This window comes from Fistularia commersonii, chromosome 12 (genome assembly GCF_037954325.1).
Source record: "Fistularia commersonii isolate RoL2024-O1a breed Wild chromosome 12, RoL_Fcom_v1.0, whole genome shotgun sequence".
NCBI classification, from domain to species: Eukaryota; Metazoa; Chordata; class Actinopteri; order Syngnathiformes; family Fistulariidae; genus Fistularia; species Fistularia commersonii.
Genome location: NC_141295.1, coordinates 3,144,299 through 3,168,375, shown reverse-complemented (window position 1 = coordinate 3,168,375; position 24,077 = coordinate 3,144,299). Strand labels below are relative to the sequence as shown.

The following is a 24,077-nucleotide window of genomic DNA, read 5'->3' as shown; positions in this document are numbered from 1 at the left end:
CTCATCGGATCCCCAGGCAGGTGGCACAGCAATCAAGGCAGTTATCCCCTGCACCTGGTGAACACGCCTCACCAGGAAACAATCCCACTAATTAGGCAAGAGTATATAAGGTGGACCCAAAGTTGCAGACATTGTCTGATCTCGTTGCTATGAGAAGTCTGCGTAGTCGTTTCCCTGATGTGTGTACGACCTCCCGGCCTATCCACTTATTAAACCACCTGCGATTCTACGAACCTGTGTCTGTCCTCTTGGGAACCAACCGTAACAGCGGCCTTCTGAATCAAATGTCCTATTACTTTTGGTCCCTTACGTATTTAAGAGCTGTAATGTGTACCGGTACTCTCAAATTACAGCTGAGAGTCTGCACTTGAAGCCCATATTGATTAGATAACTGTATCCTGAATATGTTTTCATAAACAGCCAAGGTAAGAAAACTTGTCACTGTGCAAACATGTCTGGGCCTAACTGTATATTGAGTCACTCTCTCATTCACAAATTTTGCCCGTTTTTTTTTTTTTCCTGGGCTGTCGGAGGAAACCAAAGAACCCAGACGAAACCCGCGCAGGAGAGGGGAGAACATGAAAACTCGAAACAGAAAGGCCCCCTGTGGGGATCGAACCACTAACCACCAGCTAACCACTGCGCCACCATGCTGCCTGTGGAGCAGTTATTAACGGGGCAAATACCAACCACTTCTCAAAAAACTGTTTTAGACCTATCGTCTACTGTTTTATTGAGAATCAGTGCCATTTAAACGCAACTCGTAATGGCTGCCATCGGCTGCTCAGTGAAGCCGTCATGCACTGGAAGATTCGAGACTTGTCTTACGTTTTGGAGCTCTCCTGTGGACGTCCTGTCGTGTTCGTCCTGGAGTAGCCTGTGTGTTACGCTTGTGATGGGCCTTGTGCTGGACCTTGGTTTGAGCAAGAGATGGTCTGGCAGATTTGGACACATCCTGTAATATGGCCTCTCTGTACTGCCTCTCCTACACGTGCGGAAACACACACACGTATACACATATACAAAAAAGTACATTTATACAACTGTGACAAAACACTCACTGACCTACTTTGATGTATTCTTGTGTTCAACCATTTTCACCCATTTAAATTATTTTGGTATACCACAATATTCCTGAGCAATAATTATTCACCCTTGTAATTTGCATTTGTCTTCCAATTACATCTACCTTTGACATTGTTAAATGCCTGTGTGGCTGCTGCTTTGCAAATCATAAAGCAGCACTGCCTACAGAATCTATTCATCCTAAAAAAGCCCAGATCCACTTGTTAGTTAGGTTCAGCCACACTGAACCCACACAAAAACCAACACTGCTTTATTTTTTCAACTAATGGGAATTACACCCAGATGAAACATCATGATTGGGGAAGTAAAGTTAAAACAACTTACAGCTTCCAGAGCCTTTCGTCGTTCCTTGTCCAGATCTGTCCGTTCTTTGCATTTGGATGTTTTTAGCTCCTCCCCGTCAACCTTGTGTGGCAGATACCAAAAGATATATTTCATTTACATGACAAAATAAAAACAGCAAGAGCCTAAACACATGTAACAACTGGAAATTCATTATTGTCTTCAAGCAAGCTTCTCAGAGCAGGTAAAAATGTAATTAATGGACAATATAGCAAAAATAGACTTTTTAGTTTGAGTTTTGTTGTGTTAAAATATAGCATAACAAAATACAGGGCAGTATTTCACATTAATATTTAACGTCATTATGCTTTCATGAAAAATTTCTGATTTTTCTTTCAACACAATGCTGAATGGCACTAAGTAATTTTTTGATTTCCTAAAAAGGTCCCTGTGATCGTGCATTCTAAGACCACAACTTAAACCCTAGAGAACACAACTGCTAAATGAATACCTTGCTAGATTTTCTGAGTGATTGTCTGTAGTGTGGATCACTTTGCTGTGTGTGATCGCAAGCTGTGAGCTGTGTTTGTCTCCCATCATTTAGGATGACAGCTTCTGTTGTGATATCAATTGAGCATGTCAGTGGAGAGCAGCCATCCCATGGAGGAGAGGGGGACAAGGAGCGCGTCCGATGGGTGGATTCGGGATCAACTGTTCCTGCAAATATGCAAAGTTACCCAGCAGTAACATTTTGTTTCCTTTTCAGCACAAAGGGATACAGAGCAATGCAAACTTATCTGTTCTGTGGTTCTGTGGCTAATAGCTCTTGTGTCAAAATAACAAACATCAATTTGTCAGCACTTTAAGCCATGACTTGTTTCAGCTCAAAAGCTACCGATAAGCATTAACTCGGTGTGCACTATTTGAAAATAACATGACAAAGGAAATGACGGCTTAAAAAGAAAAGCTTACAGGCCTATGATGTAAAATAATCCAAAGTGTTCTTTCTGCTATAAATTTTGGGTACCTGTCTGTTGTCTGGGAGTCCTATGACACTCCATTACACTGTCGCTGTGGTGAGATTGCTTATCTTCTTCTCTGACTTCAGCGGGCACACCGCTTTCCTCCAGAACCCGTTTAAGCATCTTCAAAAAAATTAAAAAAAAAAAAAAAAAATCACAAATTAAATGGATTATATATAACACAGAAGTAAATATGATGTTGATAAGATCCCGTCTTATAAAAAAAACGACTGAAGGGTAACCAGGACTCTGTGATTTGTCATTTCAACAATCTACAATAGAGATTTGGCAAAGTTGCACTTGCACTGAGTGAAGAGACAAAAACAAAGATCAAAAACAATTTGCTGAGGGACTCGAGATTTTTTGAACGTGCATTAACAGCAACACGATTAAATGGGATGACAGACCTGATCCAGCTCTTCAAGTCGATGGGAGAGTTTCTCTGATATGTCATGCAGCTCTTTTTCTGCTTTCCTGTTCCTTTGTCTGCGAAAAGGCAGGGGATCTTCCAAACTCTCCTCCTCCAGCCAGTTGCTGCTGCTGTAAAGTCACAATACAGCAGATATGGTTAGCCTGTAGAATACTAAGGCAGCACATAAAGTAACATGACTGCTCTCAGCAGCTTTGTCTCTTACCTGAGGCCAGTCTGCTCTTTGTGGCCCGCTCTACTTTCCTTTCGTTTTTGAATATAATTCAGATCCTCCTCCAGCTCTTCATCTGTGATGGGTGGAGAAGGGGTTGTTGCCATCGTTTCATCTTGCAGGGTGAGGAAGAGCACATCTGGCTGAGTGCGGAATAAAACCCTCCGGGGGCCCCCGTTAGTTGGCTGAATTGAGGGGGGGGAAGAAAGAGAGAACTAAAATATTCTGGATTAAAATAGCAGGATAAAATAGAAAACAATCAACAGGACGTAGAATAGTGAAGTATGATTTATTAGAGCACTTTGCAGCAGGAAATGAATGACTGCAGAAAGGTTTTAAATGATCTAACCTGACGGGATTGACTGCATTGTAGTGTTTATTTGTTTCCATCAGATTGGACAACAGCCGATTAGCGTGTTCTTTTTTTTTTTTTTTAAATCACACTTTCGAATCCAACATCCATGGCTGACACAGTTTTCTATAGTTACTGTATATGACAGACGGCTTGACTGAATTCCTACCTCAAGCATTTCTCCTTCAATCTCCATCCTGGCTCTTTGATGCCCGGACAAAGACTTTTCACTTGAAGCTGGAAATTGAGCAAATCATCAAAACAAAACCTTAATGACACAAACCACCCCTGAGATTTTTAATCAATTTCCTGTTCAACCTTTTAAGTGGCCACATTCACCATTCATCCCTGTTGTTCCACCCAGAAATAAAGTAGATATTATAAAGAAATATAGTTAAATTGATCAATTGACACGTAATTTAGTTAAACCAGGTTGTAGCCTGACTTACTGGGAGACTGGCAGAGGGGAGGAGATGACAGCCCATTGGTGATGATTGGCTCAGCTAATTCTCTGGGGGTCTGTTAGAAGAAAGTGAAGGAAAAAAGAAAAAAAGGATTACTTTGGAGCCAAGGACAGTGTAATCACATGGTACAAAATAAGGAGACGGTCCATTTTTATTATATGCTACTCTCAAAAGCCACTTTTTTTTGAATAATTTTAGAAAATATAGAAATCCTGAGAGATGGAGAGCAAATGTTATAACAGGCACTACAGAATTAAGTTTCAGTTTTGGAGTTGTTCTTAACTCAAACCTTTAATTGTGTGCAGGCAGGCACAAAACATCAGTTGGATGTTTGTGGCCAATTGCACTCAATTTTGATGAAATATCAGCATTAGGGTGTTGTATTGTCTATTTTATAAGAGACTGTTAATTTGCCTTCAAAATTATATTTAGACTAAGCTGACACAAAAGTTGTCTAAAATCACCAGTTTTAAATTATTGAAAAGTAATGCAGACGTCATATTCTTGCTTGAGACCCTTCATTGACCAAAAAGTTGTTTTCTAAAAGTGTCTACAAGTATGAAAAAGGTACAGGCCTTGTTGACAGTGTGAGGGTGGCTTCTGAGAAATAGAATTACACAAAAGTAACAGGCAAGTGGATTTAATGACTAAATATCATTGTGGACTACCTCTGTGTTGACGGGCTTGGCTTCCTCCACCGCGTGCCCGTTGCTGAGGCAAACTGTTGTGGGGGGTGGGCTGGGTGAACGAGAGTGGGATCTGTGGGAGGCCTTGCTCTCTGTGAGTGGCTGAATAGAGGCAGCTGAATACACAGGAGCATCCTTGGCATTCTGGGGACCAGTGGTGGCTTTTGCATCCGTTGTTTCAGGAAGAACAGGTGTTGCTTGTAGAGGGATAAATTTGTTGTGGGATTTACTTTGAAAAGTTAAATGAATAAATCTTTCAAAAAATAATCATACACTTATTTATCATTTGTCATTTCATAGTAGAAGTCTACTATGAGCAGGTATGTGCCAAGTCAAATGCACCATTAGTAAAGCCCTTCAATTCTAGGTGGCAACATGTTATTAAGCGCCTTATCATATTTTTTTTCACAACTGCAAGTGTCAAGGTAATTGACACACATTAAAATGGATTGTGTCGTCACTGGCTTACCTTCCTGCTTGTCTGTGAATGTGCGCGCTGAGACTCCCAGCCCGATAAGCTCACTGGTCGATCCCACCTCTTCAGCGTTCCAGGAATAAAGGGAATGTTTACTAGACGTGGCAGCAGACCTGAATTTCAGGAAGCAACATGACCGATGTGGGTAACACATGTATTTCCTCGCATAGTTTATGTTGACTTGAAGCAACAGCCTCGGTGGCTGTTGTGTCAACACTGCCATTGTGCTCTAGCCAAATGGCACATCAGGAATAGTTTAATGTTCACGGGAGAGTCTAAGACTAACAAACTTGTCCCTCCATTTCACCATTGAATGTAAAACCTTCAAAGTGTATATTTTATGTATTTAGAAAAAAAATTGTTTTCAAAATAACTGTGTTAGTATTACTTAACCATTTATGCTTATCAGTTATTAAACAATTATGCATTTAATGTATACCTAGCCTTGGCTAGGTATATGTACAAACCATGTTGTTGTCCTGTGAGATGCTTTATCTTCTCAGTGTTTTGCATTACTTTGGTCTCACATCCTTAAGCTGCCCTGTCTGTTATTTAGTCTGTCTACATCCTCACACATAATTCACAAAGATGATGATCACAAGACGTAATGAAGAGGTGTGACAACCTCAAATTACACTTCAGTCATCAGAAATAGTGCAAGCAGAGAAAGATAAGCACAAAATAAATGGCCAAATTCTAGTATGACTAGCACTTATTGAAAATACTGCATTCATCTGCTGTTTGGAGTGAATAAAAATATCTTTTACTTACTCTTCATTAGAAGACAAACATGTGCAATCCAGTTTAGCCTCCTTCTCCTCTGTGTAATCACAACCTGTCTCCTTAGTTTCGCCAGGAACAAATTCACTTAAACTGTCATGGAGTTCCTCTGAAAAAGGTTTGTGAGAAGTACAAATAGCTAAGTACCCAAAAAAAGAGATGAAAACATCAACAAGAAGACTGATTGCAACACAATGTTGCACTCCGGCTATGTCACAATGGCCTCTTTGGAGAATGAAACAGGAACAAACTCATGACATTTAATTAACATTAAATTACATTACAATACAGTCATTTGGCGGACGCTTTTATCCAAAGTAACTCCCAAAAAAAAAAAAAAAAAAATACAGATGGAAAAAAGTTAAAGTCAAAGATTTTTCATGAAGATATAATCCAAATAGTCTCAAACCATCTTGCGTGGGGTTTGAAGCAAAACTAAGACAAGCAGCATAAAATACCAACAATTTTGAGTATAATAACAGAGGTCAAAATTTTATCACATTGGCTCACTCAAGACAACATACTGACCTATGTAACCATGTTACATGTTATTTTTGCGCAGGAATTCCACTAAACAGATCATTGTTGTATTTAATGGCAATGGTTCCAAACATATTTCCTTTAAAGTGTAAAACATGAAATAAACTTTTACACACCAGTATTTGTGTTACTATGAATTTTATCTGTTATGTACATATCCTGAAGACCAGAGGGGAGACTGTCAACCTCTGTTGATGTGAAACACCTGATTTTTTTGTATTACACATCCATTTAATTGTGTAGTCACAGTAATTAACTGCGGTTAATGACGGTGAATTGAGGGACAGGCCATTCAAACAAAGCTCTGCTCAGTTCAGCCAAATGAAAGGGTTGGGTGTTTCCTGTTAAAGCCCAGAGCCAACAGATTTTAATATGTCTCCACGCCAAAGGGAAGATATAAGCTTGCTTAACTGAGACTGTCAATTGGGCGGAGTTATCTTACTTTTGAGCCAATTGAAAACAAACTTACAATAAAAAGGGACACGATTTAAGGCAATTATCTTTTAAAGCTTCTCAGTCAAGGAAGCAGGGAATTCATTAATAAATAATATGAGTCAATATGTTTTAACTAGTTGTAGTGGAACCAGGTAAGATACGGATGATTTTGGCCATACCATTTTGTAATTACAACATTTTTAGATGTGTGATGGAATTTTTTACATACTATGGGAGGTGGCAGATATGAAAAAAAGTTGAGGTTCATGAGGTTGGACAGAATAGGAAAGGAGTTGACAAGGATGGACAGGATAGGAGATAAAGTCAGTTTGAGATGTTTTGGGCATGTGCAGAGAAGGGATAGTGAATATATGGCTGGAAGGATGCTGAGTTTGGAACTGCCAGGCAAAAGGCCTTGAGGAAGATGAAAAAGGAGGTTTATAGATAAAAGTGAAAGTGGACATGAAGTCAGTCTGTGTGAGGGAGAAGGATGTTGGGGATAGTGTTAGATGGAGAGTCGCTGTTGCGACCCCTGAAGGGAATAGCCCACAGGAAAAGAAGTTGGGTTCCATGTGTCCAAGTCTGACAAATCCAAACTATCTTGTAAAGAATACATTTTTGGTCCATATTGCCATAAAGTCCTTTGTAAAATCCAACAGTGTATACTATTACTATCTATTAAGCTAAAACAAAACGTAAATAGCAATGTGCCTACCGCCATTATGTAAATCCTCACTTATCTCCTCATTTAGATACTCCAACAGACCGTCAAAGATTTCCAGGAGGTTCTTGATAGACTCTATGTTGCCCCTCACAACGTTTTCTCCTGCAAACACACACACATACACACATCCTTAGTATTGTCCTTCTGTTCATCATCTGTTCATCACAAAGACCAAACTAAAATGGTTTCATCTATCACTCAGTCAGACATTGATTTACACACATACTCAAGAATAAATATATAATATCTATTACATGTGAAGAAATTGATATACCTGTAATATGAGAGAGGCTGATCTGAAGGTAATCCAGGGACAGTGAATCAATCACAGACTGCACATTATGGACATCATCCTCTTGACTGCATGGTGCAGCGATATAATCTAAAACATAAACATCAACGACTGCACAAAACTGATATGCACAGGGAGGAAGCCGAAGGGCAATAATCATTGTCAGTCAGCAAGCACGTGCGCGCGCACACACACACACACACACACACACACATAGAATGCAGGAAATTGCTCAGTAACAGCCCTGTGATGGCATGTTATAAGTCAAAGAAAGAATTCCTGACTAAGCACACCAATCTTGTTGGCCATCAGTACGTGATCTCGATTTCAAAATAAATATTTCCTATTTTATTTTTTTTAATACAGATGTCATCCTTTGTCTTACCTGGGACTTTCTCGCCCAAGATATTCTCATACAGTACAATAAATACATTTGCATCACAGTCTGTAAGATTCTTCAGCTTCTGGTCTATGTGACACTTGCTGAGTAGATCATTTGCCACATCTACCCAATCTGTTGAAAAAAAGATGTCTTGTGTATGTTAAACAATCATTAAGAAATCAGTCAAGGCAGACAACATATGAAAAAATGTAGGTTTACTGCACAATGTTTATTGATGAAAAGCGCCATTCACTGGAGAAGATACTTGATGAAAAAGGTCCTGGCTCTTTTAAAGACAGTGTAAAACCCAATATCAAGATAGAACCAATGACAACACAAACTCTTTTGAAAGCTAGAATAATAGATGGGTTGTTACAGTTACACGTCAAAAAAGGGGCATTCGTGATACATGTTAAATGTGTAAAATATACAAAGTCGTCAATTCACAAAGTAGGGAAAAGCACAGCATTTAAGGGTGACTGTTAAAATGTAAAAAGTCAAAGAACGGGGAGTAACCTTTGGTTAACAGATAAAACACTAGCAATCGCTCAATACTAAGTTGTTCTGGATGTTAGTCAAGCTACAACATCTGAAACCTCCGGGCAGTTATTGTGCTGTGATAGAGGTTTTACAAAACTATATGTTGACCGGTTACCAGCCCTTAAAGCTGTTTATCGCAACTTTACCCGGCTGAGTTAACTTTAAAGCAGCTATTATCGAAATCTTCTTGAATTTCTTCACTTAGTCCAGTTGCCACAGTAAGATTTCGTTTCAAATGAGGAAATTCAAGTTTTCACCATGACTTGGATGACTGAGAACCTCCACAGCTCTGAAGCAGCTTGCTTGTTTACCTTCTGTCTCGTCGAATAGCATTCAACTGGCGACACTAATGTTTCATTTAACAGTTTCTCCAAATTGCAGAGGTCTTGATACATTATCAAACCTCAAAGTTGACAAACAACAAGAATAACCCGGTGGCTAACGTTAGCCATAACGTTAGGTTAGCATTAGCTAACGTGACGCTAGCTTCCATCGAACTGGAGCAGATTATCGGCTTCCTTACCTCTCTCTCCCTCTTGGGTTCCCATGAAACAGCTGTCGACGGGAGGCAGCTGTGACTTGAAATCAACTAAATGGCCGCAAATGAGTCTTCCTATAAGTTGGAGCCCAATAAAGCGAAGGTCCGTTGGTACATTCGTTTTTTTTTAATCACAGAGAAGTTAACTATTGTCTCTCATTTAAAATTTAAGTCTTGTTTGATTGGATGTTACTCTCGCTGCTAGAACCCGGAAGTACATTTCTTTCAGCGTATACTGTCCTCTGTTGGTCACAAACGATTTTGAATTAGATAAAAAAAATCCTTAAAACTTATGGAAAAATCCAAAAACCAAAATAATATACAGTTTTATGACTGGTATTCCTTTAGAACCACCGAGTTAAGTACATATTGTAGTCCCCTTGCTTTTTGTTTATTTATTTGTTTGTTTTCGTTTTCTATTTTTTTATTATTGTATTTATTTTTATTAATTTATTGTCTTATCTTCTGGAATTAAACAAATCTCACAAATCTTTAATCCTGTTCGCTCTAACAGTTAATTGATTACATACAAAACGCATGTCCTTATGTCCATATGTTTCCTCATGCCCGTTTGTATCATTGACATTCAATTCTATTTTGCCATGTTTGTTTGTACATATGTATTATCTGTTTATACCATGTGTTCAATAAATAAATGTTAAAAAAGTCCTCTGTTGGTCACTATGCATTTTATTTAAAGCAACGGCTAGTTGCGCCAGTACACAATGAATTTTTGCCACCCGTCTTATGATAAAGGGCTTTTAAAATACAAATGAATTGTTTTTTTTTACAAGATCTTACATTTAAATCAAAGATATGAAGTTGGCACGGTATCCTCTTCTAAGGAGGGACTTTCGTTTTATTCCACTACACTGTCACCATCTTTTCACAGACCCAGAAGTCTTCTGTTCCACATGGTGTATCATTCCAGCTGTCTTCTATCTGGAAAAACTTGATTTCTGCACAGTGTTCTCCATATTGGCAGCCATTGGGTTCGTTAGGGCTCCAAAAGCTGAAAACCAAGGGTATATTAAAAAACTAATCATTTGATGGACTTCACTGTCCCACAATGTTTTAAATGGAAATTGTGTCTTAATTCTGAATATATATGAAATAGTTAGAAATATTGTTTAGGCCTTTCGGCATTGGTTTACAATCAAGTAAGCACCTGGTGGTAAGCGGACTTCCATCCACCCATATCCAGCTTTCATCCCTTGCAATTAGCCCGATCCACATGCGGGTCTGGATTTTCCTGGCAAAGTTCTTGTTCGAAAAGAAAAATGTGTGATTACTCTTGAAGATTTGTTTGCATTTTACATTTTCTTTACTACACATGGTCAGAATGGTCAAGATTGACTAGCCTTTGTCCGCACCTGCTCTTCTCTGCTGTTGATAATGACCAGGTCTGCTCCTCTTTGAAGGCAGTCTTGTCTGCTGTTGAGCCAGGTAGCCTTTGTGGAAGAAATGTAGTACAGACTGGTATTGAAATACACCCACCCTTCTTGGAAATAGCGATCTGTTTGAAATAATCAAACACACACAATATAAAAAAAACATAATTCCAAGCGAATTTGAAGCATCATTTGATTGCAATCTGTTGAGAAATTAAAAACACTGAAAATACACCTAACACTAAATTGAACCTGGTCAATCAATTATTTCAAGTGTTCATTACCTCTTGCTTTTATCTCCTATATTGTTAATATATACGTCCGTTCTTGTCAAACTTACCAAAGTTTGGGAGCTTTGGTTTCAAAGCATTTTGATCTTCAGATGGGTTTTTGCACATGGACCGAGTGGCTACAGGATTGTCTGAAAGAAAAGGGAAATTGTATCAAGCATTTCATTGTACTTCACAATTAAAGATATCTTCAGAATAAACTCTATGGTGTTACAGCTTCACTGTTTTCATATACAGTGGGGAGAACAAGTATTTGATACACTGATTTTTCAGCTTTTCCCACATGTAAAGCATGTAGAGGTCTAATTTTTAATCATAGGTACTCTTCAAGTGTGTGGACAGGTGTGTTTTCTACAGGTAACGAGTTCAAACTGGTGCAGTTAATAGTTAATGTGTGGAGAAAAGGAGAGATTCTTAAAGAAGAACTAAAAGGTCTGTGAGAGACGCAATTCTTACTGTTTGGTAGGTGATCAATACTTATGTCATGCAATTAAATGTAAAATTCATTACTTAAAAATCATACAATGTGATTTTCTGGATTTTTGTATTTAGATACCGTCACAGTTTAAGAGTATCCATGATAAAAATGACAGACCTCTATATGCTCTGCAAGTGGGAAAAGCTGAAAAATCAGCAGTGTATCAAATACTTGTTCTCCTCACTGTATACATACATATACGTATACATGGAGGAATAAAATAATATTCCAAAAACTACTCACTGACAGAAAGACGCAGCCAAATGTTGAGAACAGCTTGTATGAAACACAGGAGTCCAAAGCTGACAGCAACCACTTTGTACACTTTTAGTCCTTTGTGGAGAAATCAGACAGGAGATAGAAAAAAAAAAAATCACAATTGTTGTTTTTTAAAGAGGCATTATTAGATGGATTGAGTCATGAATCAGGAAGAGGTTGTTGGTTTACCAAAGTTAAGTAATGCAGAGAAACATCTAAATAATAATAATAAGTATTATCATTATTATTTTATTTATTTATTTGACTGAAATGCAAGAATGTGCTGATTGCGTGGTTTCGACTGGTCTTTCTCAGCACAGTTAGCTTGCGGTCTATGCTTCTTCTTCTTTTTTGAAAGTAACTAACCAATAAAATTATCACTGAAATCTAAAAACGACAGAACTGAAATCATTTTGACCTTAAAATCCAACATCCGTCTTTAGACTCACAATGTAGAAATTAAATGTTCAAAGACCCAAATGCAGTCAACCTTGTGTGTTTGCAGAATGTGAATTACTATGTAGTGCCTTCATGGGCAACTGAAAGAGTGGCTGTTGTCAAAAATGTTTAACAGTTTGTGGCCCACTTTGTACAGTATTTACTTAGATTTTTGGTTTCCTTTGAAATGTTTTTTGTATTGTTCTTACCCTGTCAATAGCACTCTTCTCCTAGATATTAGCCACATTTTTAAACAAAAAAAGGAACAATAAAAAGCGGACATCAAGATATTAAGATATGTATTTGAGGCTGTAGTTAGGTCAAAGTGAATCTTCTCCTTCCTGCATTTTCTACACTTTCAATAGAAATTGTGGATTTCAGCAGAAATTGATCAAGGGAACGCATGTACAAAAATGGACACATTAAACACCGTTCATTTAGGGGAAAAAAAATGGAAATATAAGATATAGAACACCTTACATAACAAAACAAAGAAACAAATCTGCAAATGACCAAACAGACATGTTTCGAAGTTCTGCATCTGATTCAGTTTCATCATTCCTCTAATTAAATATTGCACAACGGCTAGTGATTTGCAGAGATGGGGGCTTCTGTCTCACCAGTTACGGCAGCTGTGATGTCATTGTGGCTTTTTGAGGTTCCTCTGGATGAAGCATCTGGTGTATTTGTATAATCCATGGTGTCGTATCTCCTTTTGGTAGATATTTGGCTTTTTGTCCGACTATGCAATTCACTCTATATCCCTTTCCCTTCTGAAACAGTAACACGTGTCCTTCCTCTTTTGCCTTAGTTACTGCCAGGCAGCATGTTGCCAATGAAGATTCACTCTTTGGAACGCACACCAGCTTTGTATTTTTTAAATTTAAAAACATGGTTTAATATGACTTATTCATTTCGATATTGTGAATGAAACACCACCAACACAAAGGGTTTGTTGAACTCAGTGACTTTTACACATTCTCAAGTTATATTGAGCGCACAGGGAGCCAATAGCATAGAGGAAAAACAGCAAAAGATTTTCTTTACAAACACAACCTATATAAAACGAGTTACTTAACAGAGATAAAAATAGCTGTCGGATGAAATTCTGATTTATGGAATTGTAGACTGAAATCCATCATGAACTGTATTTATTTGATCTTCTTTTCCTTTTGGCTACTCCCTTCAGGAGTCACCACATTGAATCATCCTCCTTCATCTATCCCTATTTTCTGTATCCTTCCCTCACACCAACTAACTTCATGTTCTCTTCCACTACATCCATAAATCTTCTCTTTGAGATATATCTACCAATATATTCACTACTCCTCCTCTGTACATGACCAAACTATCTTAGTCTGGCTTCTTATTTCCAAAACATTTACTGTGTTTCCCCCTCATATGGACTCATTCCTGATCCTATCCATCCTTGTCACTCCCAAAGAGAACCTCAGCATCTTCATCTCTGCTACCTCCAGCCCCGCTTTCTGTCTTTTCCCTGGTGCCACTGTCTCTGAACCAGACAGCATTGTTGGTCTCCCATTGTCCTGTACACTTTTCCTGTCATACTGGCTGAGACTTTTTTTTTATCACACATTACCCTTGGCACTTTCTCCAAGCCATTCCAACCTGCTTTAATTCATTTCTTCACCTCTTTTCCACACTCTCCATTTTTCCGGACTTGACTGTGGACTGTACTTAAGATTCTCCACCTTCTTCATCTCCACTTGCCGTTCCATTTTGGTCCCTCTCATTCACACACATATATTCTGTCTTGCTGTAGCCAGTCTTCATTCCTCCCCAGAGCAATCCTCCATCACTCAAGATTTTCCTCCACCTGCTCCCTGCTCTATGACAGAGCACCATGTCATCTGCAAACATCATGGTCCATGGGGATTCCTGTCTAACCTTATCTGTCAGCCTGTCCATCACCACTGCAAACTGGAAGGGTCTCAGAGCTGATCCCTGATGCAGTCCCAACTCCACCTTGAACTTCTCTTTCATACCTCCAGTACACCTCACACTGTCTCACAGCTTGCATACATGTCCTGCACCAGTCTAACATTCTTCTCTGTCAGTCCAGACCTCCTCATACTATACCATAGTTCCTCTCTTGGGACCCGGTTGTATGCTTTATCTAGGTCTACAGAGGTACAATGCAGCTCCCTCTGACCTTTGTATTTCTCTGCCAGCATTCTTGAAGCAAATACTGCATCTGTAGTACTCTTTTCAGGCATGAAACCATACCGTTGCTCACAAATGCAGAGCTTTCCTCTCAGTGTAGTTTCAACTACTCTTTCCCATAACTTTATTGTATGGCTCATCAAATTTATTCCTCCATAGTTACCCAAATTTTGCAAATCCCCCTTATTCTTAACAATGGGCTCCATCAAATTTCTTCTTGATTCCTCTTCTCACTCTCTCAGGTTATGTTGAATAATCAAACCGAAAAACTCTACTGCTGCCTCTCCTAGAAACTTCCACTCCTCCACAATAGTCACTTCCTCTAACTTTCGACCTCTTTCATTTTCCTCATTTATCATCTCTTCAAAATACTTTTACCATCATTAGAGGAATATTCTATTTTATTCCGTCTTCCTGTCGCGCTAGCATCTGTCAATATATTTTTTTCTATCCTTAACCCTCATATTATGTTAAGGGTCAATTTGACCCATTGGGTCAATGGGTGAAATGGGTCAAATTGACCCTTAACATAATATGAGGGTGAATCACTCAAACCTGATGTACATCCATCCCATCGCTATCCCACTGTTTGGCCAACCTTTATAAATCACTCTCCCTCCTTACTGTCCAACCTAGCAAGTCATCATACGCCCTTTTTTTGGCCTTTGCTAACTATACCTTTACCTTCTACTTCTGTCTGCTCTCTTCAGTCCCCTCAATGTCCAATATCTTCTTTGCTGTACTTGCTCATTGTACTACCAAGTCTCCTTTGGTACTTTTCATCCAGATGACACACAGAGTAGGCTACTCTCCTACCTTCTCCCTGATCAATTGCTGTAGTTATGTGGCCATCTTGAAGCATCCAGAGCTTTTCTCAACTCCTCCCTGAAAACCAAACACTCCTTTTGTAGCTTCCAACACTTTGTCCTCTGCTCTATCTTTGTCCTCTTCACCTATCTTGTCACCAGAGCCATCCTGCAAACCACCATCCTATGATGTATGGCTACTTTTTCACCTACAACTACTTTGCAGTTACTCATCCCCTTTAGATTACATCGTCTATACAAATTGTAGTGTACCTGCGTGCTCCTACCTCTGCTAAGTTACCCTACGTTCCCCTTGTAAAAAGTATTCACTACAGGCATTTCCATCCATTTTGCAAAGTCTACCACCATCTGTCCCTTGGTGTTCCTGTCCTGGATACAACATCTGTCCACCATTTCTTCATTACATCATGAACTGTATACCCTTTTAAAAACATCTTTTATGACAGTTACCAGATACCCAAAATCTTCAACGGTGTCACTGACATGTACTTGGCAGAAAACAGAATAATAACTTTACTTGTATCCTCAAATGGTTTTTGAAATTCCTGTTTTGTTGCAATTGAATCCGTAATGCACCCTCTTATTTTAACATAAGAAACACAAAGTTCTGTTTTTACCTGATCAAAACAGCGCTGTATCTCTTTCACAAGCAAACCTCTTGTCACCTCTTACTTAGTTAAGGTTAGTTGTGTTATCACTGCACTGGACTGTTTATTATGCTAATATTTAGAACGGTTTTTGTTCCTTAAAGTTCCATAAAACATCAGAATCACAATCACAATTGCTTTCATCGCCAACTAATTTTACAACTACAAGGAATAGGCTTTGGTTGACTGTTAAAAAGACAGTAGGTAACAGGCATTAAATAAATTAATAGTGAAATCAGAGCAAATGTGGTTAAATGTGCAAAGTGGTAAGTTTTGCAAAGTAGTTCAGTAGAGGAGTTTGGGAAGTGTCTGTGGGGGTCCGGGTTCTCATTACTGAGGCAGACTGACGATGGGAAGAAACCTGCCAGAGGGGAGTGATCCGAAAAGTCTATGTCCTGGGTGGGAGGGGTCACCTTGGATCTTGCCTGTGGGCTTGCAGGTCCTGGAAGCATACAAGTCCTGTAGAGAAGGCAGGCTGCAGCAAATCGCCCTCTCTGCAGAGTGGATGGTATGCTGCAGTCTGGTCTTGTCTCTGCCGATACCAGATGGTGATGGAGGAGGTGGGGATGGACTATATGACGGAGGTGTAGAAGTGCACCATCATCGTCTTTGGCAGGTTAAACTTCTTTAATGACCTCTGGAGGAACATCCTCTGCTGCGCTTTGCTTAACATCAGCTCCCACTTGAGGTCATGGAGGTGCAGCTGTTGGTGTTGTTAGGACCCGGGTCTAAGCGTGTATTTACATTTCCTTTTACCTCTGTTCCAGAGAGCCTGATTTGGACGTCAGCAAGGGACAGTGTACACCTGTGGCTCATCAGGGGGAGGATAGGAGGAGCCTGCTGCCAGCCCTTCGGTACCCGATTGTTGTTTGTTCCTCGCTGGTTCCTTGTCCCTGTATTCTACGTCACCTTGCCTCACCAGTTCCCAGTCCCAGAGGTCGGCGCCTCTCCTCGCAAGTTCCTGAGACTCAATGCTCCTCCTTGAAGGTCCTAGCTCCTGACACCCCCGTGACGCAACTTCAGAAACAACCTGGACCCAGCACAGCTCTCCACTCTTCTCCCTTGTTTAATAAACAAGGGACAATAACCTCCCTTGGGAGGTGAGTTGCCAGGCCTCAAGTCACTGGGGCAATAATATGGGTGATGAGGAGGTGATGAAGTTGCCTTAGCCCTTGTTTAACACCTACTGGAAATCATGGTACTTGGGTGAAACTCTGGTCAGGACAGGAACTGGGGTCTGTTGTCAGCTGCGGAACAAATGTATCTTCAAGGCAGACCAGGTGGCAGAAGTTGCTCCTGACGGCCCCTGTGGCTCGGTGTCGAAGGAGTCGAGGGTAGCCCGGGATCAGATGTGACACTGAAGGGTCTCATGGTGGTAACCTGAGAAAAGCCTGTGAATTGAAGTAGCCTGGTGAGTGACCTGGCAGATTTTCATCAAGGGCTTTGGGAGGGATTGGTGTCTAATGGGTCCCGCTCTAGGCCAAGTTGACTGTTAATTGTCCAATCAAGCTCTCAGCCATAATACTGGGATTTGCATCAGTCTATGAAGGAGGGCAGGGTGTGTGTCCCACCAGGAAGGAGGAGCTTGACTCTACATAAGGGACGTATGATCAAGGAGGAAGATTTGGCTCTGACGTGATTCACCTGGACTTCCTCTTTACTGGTGAGCCCTGCCCTTTTACCAGGCAGTGGGAAACAAAATGGCCAGCTTGACCACAATACATGCAGAGGTTCTCCGTTCGGCGATGCTCCAATTCTTACGAAGTAAGCTGAGTGTGACCCAGTTTAGTACAACCCAGCTGCATGGCTACAGACGCTTGCCGTTAGTCAGGGGAGAGGAAGCAGGGATCTGGTGGGGAACTAGGCCAACAAGCAGAGCCAAGGGCACCGGGGATGTCTTGTCTCTTTTCTCCTCTGGGGGTTTGGATATGGAAGTCTAGCTCTGGCTGGAGCTCATCAAGTATCAGTGGAAAGGGGGAGGAGACAAGTTCATCCTTAATGCAAAATCAGCCAGGCCGTGCAGGAAGGCATCGCACAGAGGTCCAGTGTTCCAGTTGCTCCTCGTCCGAAAGTCAATCTGGGGGAAAAAGGACATCAGCCAGTGACTGACTCCCCTGTTACAGAGAGAGCAGATCATGGGCAGCATCAGGACTGGAAGCTCTCATTCCAAAAATCTTGAATAGCTCTTCGGAGAAGGCCTGGAACAAACAATGTACATGTGGCAGTTCGCCTCTCCCACTTAGCGGTTCCCCAGAGGAGAGCTCTGACTGTCAGGTCGCTGATTACGTAAGCCACCCTGACTTCCTCTGTGGTAAACCCATGAGGTCGCAGGCTACAGAGCATGGTCAGAAATTAAGAAAAAAAAGCTCAGGATTCCCCCCCAAACTTCTTTGGAGCTCAAACCCGTGGTTCTAAGACCATCTGGGATGGTAACAGGACGACGGGCAGAAGACCGCCGCAAAGTTTTGCAGAGGGTCAGAGGCGGGACCAACTGAGAAAGATGTTCCTTAAAGTTCCATGAAAATGAACGCCGATGTCGCGGAAATTAAAAATGTGTTATTTTCACAGCTGCAATAGAATGGAGACGAGGAAAGTAAGAATCTTAAGAGCCAAAGTTTCCGACGTCCTTCATTCAACCTGAGTGAAAGTGTGGTAGGCATACAAAGTCTTTTATCAATATTCATTTATTTTTTTAGTTTGTACAATAATACTGTTTTTTTTTTATTTTAGAGAAATCTTTACACTCCAAAAAAAACCTACATAGTGACATGTCGGAAATTTCTCTTTGGTCCTGCACACGGGGATAACTTCAATAGAAATTTAAAGTAAATACGGATTAATACATCCATTATCCAAATTTATTTGTCGTCCTCTTTGTTTTCATCATTTCAGTTACCCATTTTTCTGCTTTTGATATATTGCTTCTTAAACCTCTCCCAGATGGGGAAATTTCAACATTTCAAATTCTCAACTTTTTCAGGTTTCGTTCACGTTCTCAGAAATCTTATCCACGGGTTAACCTTTTACTTTTTGTTTTCTAAATGGCCTGTTTGAAGTTTGCTTTCAGCACCATGACTATAATTTCCCTTAACATTTACAGTTGTTCTGTTGTGGGGGATTTTTTGTCCACTGCAACTGCTCTATCTTTGTATTACTCATGTGATGATAGCATGTGTCATTGTGAATGAAGTCACTTCATCAAACTCTTCTCATAGCTGCACTACAGACAAACAGTCTTTTCACAGATCCAGAAGTTTTCATCTTCACATGGTATATCATTCCAGCTGTTTACATTCTCAAAAAACCTACTTTCAACGCAGTCTTCTTTTTTGTTTTCAAAGCCATTGGGTTCATTTGGGCCCCAGAAGCTGAAACTAAAGAGAAAATGAGAAAAAAAGAATCACTCTGTAATGTGTTGTATAGAAATTAAATATGTTGTGATTGATAACATAAGAAATTCTATATAATGAGAAAGAATGTTTAGGCCAATGGTATCAGTTGACAGTCATGTGCGCACCTTTTGGTCAGCTGGCTTCCGTCCACCCATTCCCATGCCTTATTCTTTGCACTCAGCCCGATCCACAAGATTTTATTGAACTTCCTGGTAAAGTTCTTTTTCAAAAATAAACGGGAGGAAAAGTATAATTTGATTGCTCCACAATTTTATATTGGATATGGATTTCACAAAAAAAAATTTGTGGTCAGAATTGACCTTTGAAAGCAAAGGTTATTGTCCGCACCTGTTCTTCTATGCTGTTGATAATGACCAGGTCTGCTCCTCGATGCTCGCAGTCCATTCTGCTGTTTAGAAAGGAAGCCTTTGCTGAAGAAATGTAGTATAAACTAGTACCAAAATACACCCATCCATCTTGGAAGTGATGATCTGTTTGGAAACATTAAACACACACACACAAAAACATTCAAATAAAAACTTCTCGATGTCATAGTGAGCAAATATGGGAGCAAATCTGAATTTAACATCATTTGATTGTACTCTGTAACCACGGTTGTACAACAAATTAAATCGACTGAGGCAGTAAGTTATTTCATAGTAGTGCATTACCTTCTGTATCGTTAACCTATATGGGATATCGAGACCAGGTTTGCGCAGATTTGATTCTGAGTGTCAGAAGTGTACATTTCTTATTAAACTTACCAAAGTTGATGTATTCTGTTCTCAAAGTATCCTGATTTGCAGACAGGTTTTGGCAAATGGAATGATAATGTACAATATGGTCTGAAAGAAAAGTGAGTTTGTATATCAAGCGTTTGATTATCATTTTTACAATTTGTGCCCTAAAGAGATGATCTCAAGATACACTTTGTAATTAAAAGAAAAATAACTTCAGAGGCTTAACACTCAAGTTTTTACTTATATTGTAAAAAGCCCATTCCTTATTTTGAGCATTTTCTAGTTGGGTTTCTTAACTTCCTCAAACCTCTGAATTTTATTTCAGATAAAAACAAACAAAACACAAACCATGGATAATAAGCTCTGATATCATGATTTGTAATGCATTGTTATTCAAACTAAATATGCATTTTCTTTTTTATGATGATAAAGGTAAAACATATTTATTGTGTGTATGCATTGGAAGAATACTAGGTAAAGTAACACTCCCCCAAATCACTCACTGACGGAAAGACGCAGCCAAACGTTGAGAGCAACTTGCAGAAAACAGAGGAGTCCAAAGCCGACAGCAAGCGCTTTGTACACTTTTAGCCCTTCGTGGGTAAAAAGATGAAAAATAATAAAACAGTGACATCGGTCGATTGAAGAATTTGGTTGTGTCAGTCCATTTAGCAGGGTCAATCAATTGAAGTTCTACACCCAAATTAGGTTGTCATTATTTATGAATATAAATAATGGTTGGTAATTTGTTGATAAGGGCTTCCGTCTCACCAGATACGATAGCTGTGGTATCCGGGTGGCTCTTTGAGCGCCCACCTTTAGATGATGCTGTAGGTATATTTATGTAATCCATGATGTTGTGTCCCCTTTCTACTGATTATTTGAGACTGTCAGTATGTAAACTTGCTGTTAAATAGCATGCACACTTCCTCTTTTATTAGACTGTAAAAGCCCACTTTGCAAGAGACAGAAGATGAAGTAACAGAAGGGAAAATTCATGAAATCATGTGATGAAACATCAGGTTTAATGAAAGCACTGAAAAAAGAATTCCTGTGTGGGGTTTATAATATAGAGAGACATTTACACTATAAGTTACCGGTAAGTCAAATAAAAGGATTTCCATAGACTTATCTAAAAAAAAGCTATTTTTAATTTGTGTTTGACAAACTTGTAACTTAAGCACTCTCAAGTTTTACCCATTACAAGTTTTACACTATATATAGAAAATACCACATGACTGGGCTGAATTGAGTGCTATGAACATATGATTGTATCCTCAAATGAGGTTTCAACTTTTGAAACATACAGAATATTCTTTCAGTTAGGTGGCTCAATCTACATTTTATATTGGAGATGTATATTGTTGCTTATTGTAGTTTCTACAACATACTACGATGAAAAACAAAACCTTGATACGTGAGGTGATGAAACTAAATTCCCAGTCTTGCACAGTAAATCTGTTTCACAGCCCAAAGAGGAAGTATGACTTACAGTTAGGCTCAGAAATATTTGGACAGTGACACAATCTTCATAATTTGGACTCTGCATCCCAGAACATTAGATTTAAAATGAAACAATTACAATGGAATTGAAGGGGTTGAACAAAAATACATGATCAAACGTGTAAGAATTGTAGCCATTTTTATACAAATGCTCCACATTTCAGGGGCTCAAATGTAATTGGACTAATAAACATAATCCCTAACTAAAATGTCATTTTTCAATATTTTGTTGAGAATCCTTTGCAGGCAATGACTGCTTGCAGTCTGGAACCCATGGACATCACCAAACGCTGGCTTTCCTCCTTTGACAGCTCCTTTCCTGCAGCTGTCTTCAATTGTTGCTTGTTTGTGGGTCTTTCTGCCATAAGTTTTGTCTTGAACAAGTGTAACGCATGCCCGGTTCGGTTGAGATCTGGTGATTGACTTGGCCATTGAAGAATATTCCACTTTTTCGCTTTAAAAAACTCCTTTTCAAATTACAGCTGAAAGTCTGCACTTTAAGCCTATATTGATTATATAATTGTATCCTGAATATGTGTTTGTAAACAGATAAAATAACAAAACTCGTGTCACTGTCCAAATATTTCCGGGCCTAACTGTATTTTTACCAGTACACTAAAAGTTGTGCCGTTAATTTCCTTGTTTGATCATTTTTCTGAATTTTCCCCATTTATCACTCAAGAGAGTCATGTATCATTATTATTATTATTTTTGTTATTATTGTTTTTATTACTATTATTATTAAAATGATTACTAGAAATAGCAGTAGTACTAGTAGTAGCGTTCCCATTTATTGCCACATGGTGTCAATGTTGCACAATAAAGATTATTTACTTCAAGCGATTGAAGATATTTTTTTAAATCATTCTAAATTGACATAACCTTCCGAACGAATACATAGAAACTGTATAGATAAATTAATTCTATGGCTTAATTCATTTGAAAAATAATTGTATAATCTGTTGATATGCTTGAGGATTTTACAACAATACAATATTTCAAACTCCACTTGATTAAGATCATAAAACCCTACAGACGCACATCATAATCGCTCATAATAAGTATACAAATCACATAAATCACTTTGCACTAAAGTCTTTTGGTTTAATTATCTGCTATGCTTATTTGTCACCGTTATCTTCATTATCACTGTTTCTTACCAATGTATTTCACCTCCCAATATTTTCAGGGCAATTGAATGCCTTTTTTTGGACGTTATATGACATTTCTAAATAAGAATGCTGGAAAAAAAAAACAATGCGGAATGCACTGAGTTGAGAAATATTTGTTGAAGGTAGTAAATATAAAACAAAAGGGCAGCCATGCTCCACATGGAAGCCACGCTTTAAGACTGTGGTTACTTTAACAGCCGTATAGGATGATTCAGCAGAATCTTTGGTGACAGGATTAGGCCCATGTGCTGGACATTGTTTGTCTGTTAGCTGTGAGACTCAGCTCAGCGCACATTCTTTCAAGAGAGAAATGATGCGGGGTGCAGAAATTAATAAAACTGCAGACAATATCTCCTTCTGACCCAGGGGCTACGGATAAAATGTGTCCTTTTCTAATGTGGTATAATCGCTCACCCCTTAACTGGTCTGTATTGATATACTTATCATTTGTTGTCAACTATCAGAATTGTTTTAGTCAATTGCTCATTGAAAAAATAAAAATGTATATGCATTTGAAGCTGTTTATCACAATGATAAACAGAAATGTAAAGATGTGTTTCTCACATTTTTTTTTCTTTTTCCCTATGCCACCAGAGTCTCTCTGAAATCCACTGAATGTTTATCTAGCTCTCGTTTCAAATATGTGTCAATGTAGCCCTTTGAATTAATTCATAGGTTAAAATGAATTTAAGGTTTAGTCAAACTTTTTTTGTGATCAGCTTTCATATTGTAACATGGACATTATACAGTAAAAAAAAAAAGACAAGAACAAACAAAAACTTGCAAATAACGCATGCCTGTTGACTATATAATAGGGCTAAACAAAGATTTGCTCTTACATTTGTCACTCTGATTAAAACAGTGCACAGTCACATATAATTATAACACAAAGTCCATTTTGTTCACTATCGAAATGCATGGTTTTGCTGTTAAGTGGAGAAATGTTTACATAAACAACCCCATTAAAAACTGAGTTAAATACATTTTAACTTCTTACTCCTAAAGTTAACAGGAAAATCGACCAGATGGGACTCGAACCCACAATCCCTGGCCAGTGATTTTATCCAAAATGCCAGTGGTGTTTTACAAGACTCATAAGCATCATTCTACATACGGAAAATGATCAAAAGAACGACACCGTTTATTTATTTCGATTCTTCATTTCTCAGGGAAGCCACGTGTTTCCTTAACAACACAACCCTACGAAATCGACGAAAGCGGTTTACCACGTTCCGTTGCTAGGCAACAAAGAACACCCCCCCAATTGATGTGAAATACCAAAGACACTGGCTTTTTCCTGCTAAGCGCTAGAGTCTGCTCAACTACAAAATAAATGTCGACCGTAAGTAAGGAACCAAAACGGAAAATACGCTTCAGCGTTTAATTCAACTGACACTTGTAAATTTGGATACTGACTGCTCAGAAAATCCAAGCCTGATGTAAAGTTAACCAACAAGCAACGCCGGAAGCTGGCAAATGACAAATGGGTCAAATGTATAATGGACCGTGCTTTTAATT

The 24,077-nt window shown here is 39.0% G+C and overlaps 2 protein-coding genes across 2 annotated transcripts in view; both read right to left on the bottom strand.

Annotated features, from left to right (window-relative positions):
- The window catches only part of LOC147228140 (centrosomal protein of 95 kDa-like), a 28,818-nt gene extending 19,006 nt beyond the window's left edge, over positions 1–9,812 (bottom strand). The window contains exons 1-15 of the mRNA XM_086156379.1: positions 9,225–9,812; positions 8,165–8,293; positions 7,762–7,869; positions 7,479–7,589; positions 5,780–5,897; positions 5,003–5,121; positions 4,516–4,730; positions 3,833–3,902; positions 3,553–3,620; positions 3,026–3,216; positions 2,798–2,930; positions 2,396–2,513; positions 1,880–2,085; positions 1,411–1,491; positions 829–985 (exon numbers count right to left, since the gene is read on the bottom strand). Of these exons, the coding sequence (XP_086012505.1) occupies positions 829–985; positions 1,411–1,491; positions 1,880–2,085; positions 2,396–2,513; positions 2,798–2,930; positions 3,026–3,216; positions 3,553–3,620; positions 3,833–3,902; positions 4,516–4,730; positions 5,003–5,121; positions 5,780–5,897; positions 7,479–7,589; positions 7,762–7,869; positions 8,165–8,293; positions 9,225–9,249 (1,849 nt within the window). The 5' untranslated portion in view covers positions 9,250–9,812. The remainder of the gene's footprint in view (positions 1–828; positions 986–1,410; positions 1,492–1,879; positions 2,086–2,395; positions 2,514–2,797; positions 2,931–3,025; positions 3,217–3,552; positions 3,621–3,832; positions 3,903–4,515; positions 4,731–5,002; positions 5,122–5,779; positions 5,898–7,478; positions 7,590–7,761; positions 7,870–8,164; positions 8,294–9,224) is intronic.
- Positions 9,813–9,942: 130 nt separating this feature from the next.
- On the bottom strand, positions 9,943–20,752 carry LOC147228139 (uncharacterized). The gene is made up of 11 exons (XM_086156382.1): positions 20,656–20,752; positions 20,388–20,477; positions 19,909–19,989; positions 19,493–19,635; positions 19,270–19,364; positions 19,062–19,126; positions 11,642–11,731; positions 10,971–11,051; positions 10,613–10,755; positions 10,408–10,502; positions 9,943–10,251 (listed from the first exon to the last, which is right to left on the bottom strand). The coding sequence occupies exons 1-11, from the start codon at positions 20,735–20,737 to the stop codon at positions 10,107–10,109; spliced, it is 1,110 nt and encodes a 369-aa protein (XP_086012508.1). The 5' UTR covers positions 20,738–20,752; the 3' UTR covers positions 9,943–10,106.
- Between the last annotated feature and the right edge of the window lie 3,325 nt (positions 20,753–24,077).

Coding starts and splice junctions, on each gene's coding strand:
- LOC147228139 (XM_086156382.1), bottom strand. CDS start 20,737: ATGGATTACATAAATATACCTACAGCATCATCTAAAGGTGGGCGCTCA. Junction 10,756..10,970: donor ACCAAAGCTCCCAAACTTTG/GTAAGTTTGACA, acceptor TATTTCAAACAG/ATCGCTATTTCCAAGAAGGG. Junction 10,252..10,407: donor GGAAGTCCGCTTACCACCAG/GTGCTTACTTGA, acceptor CTTGGTTTTCAG/CTTTTGGAGCCCTAACGAAC.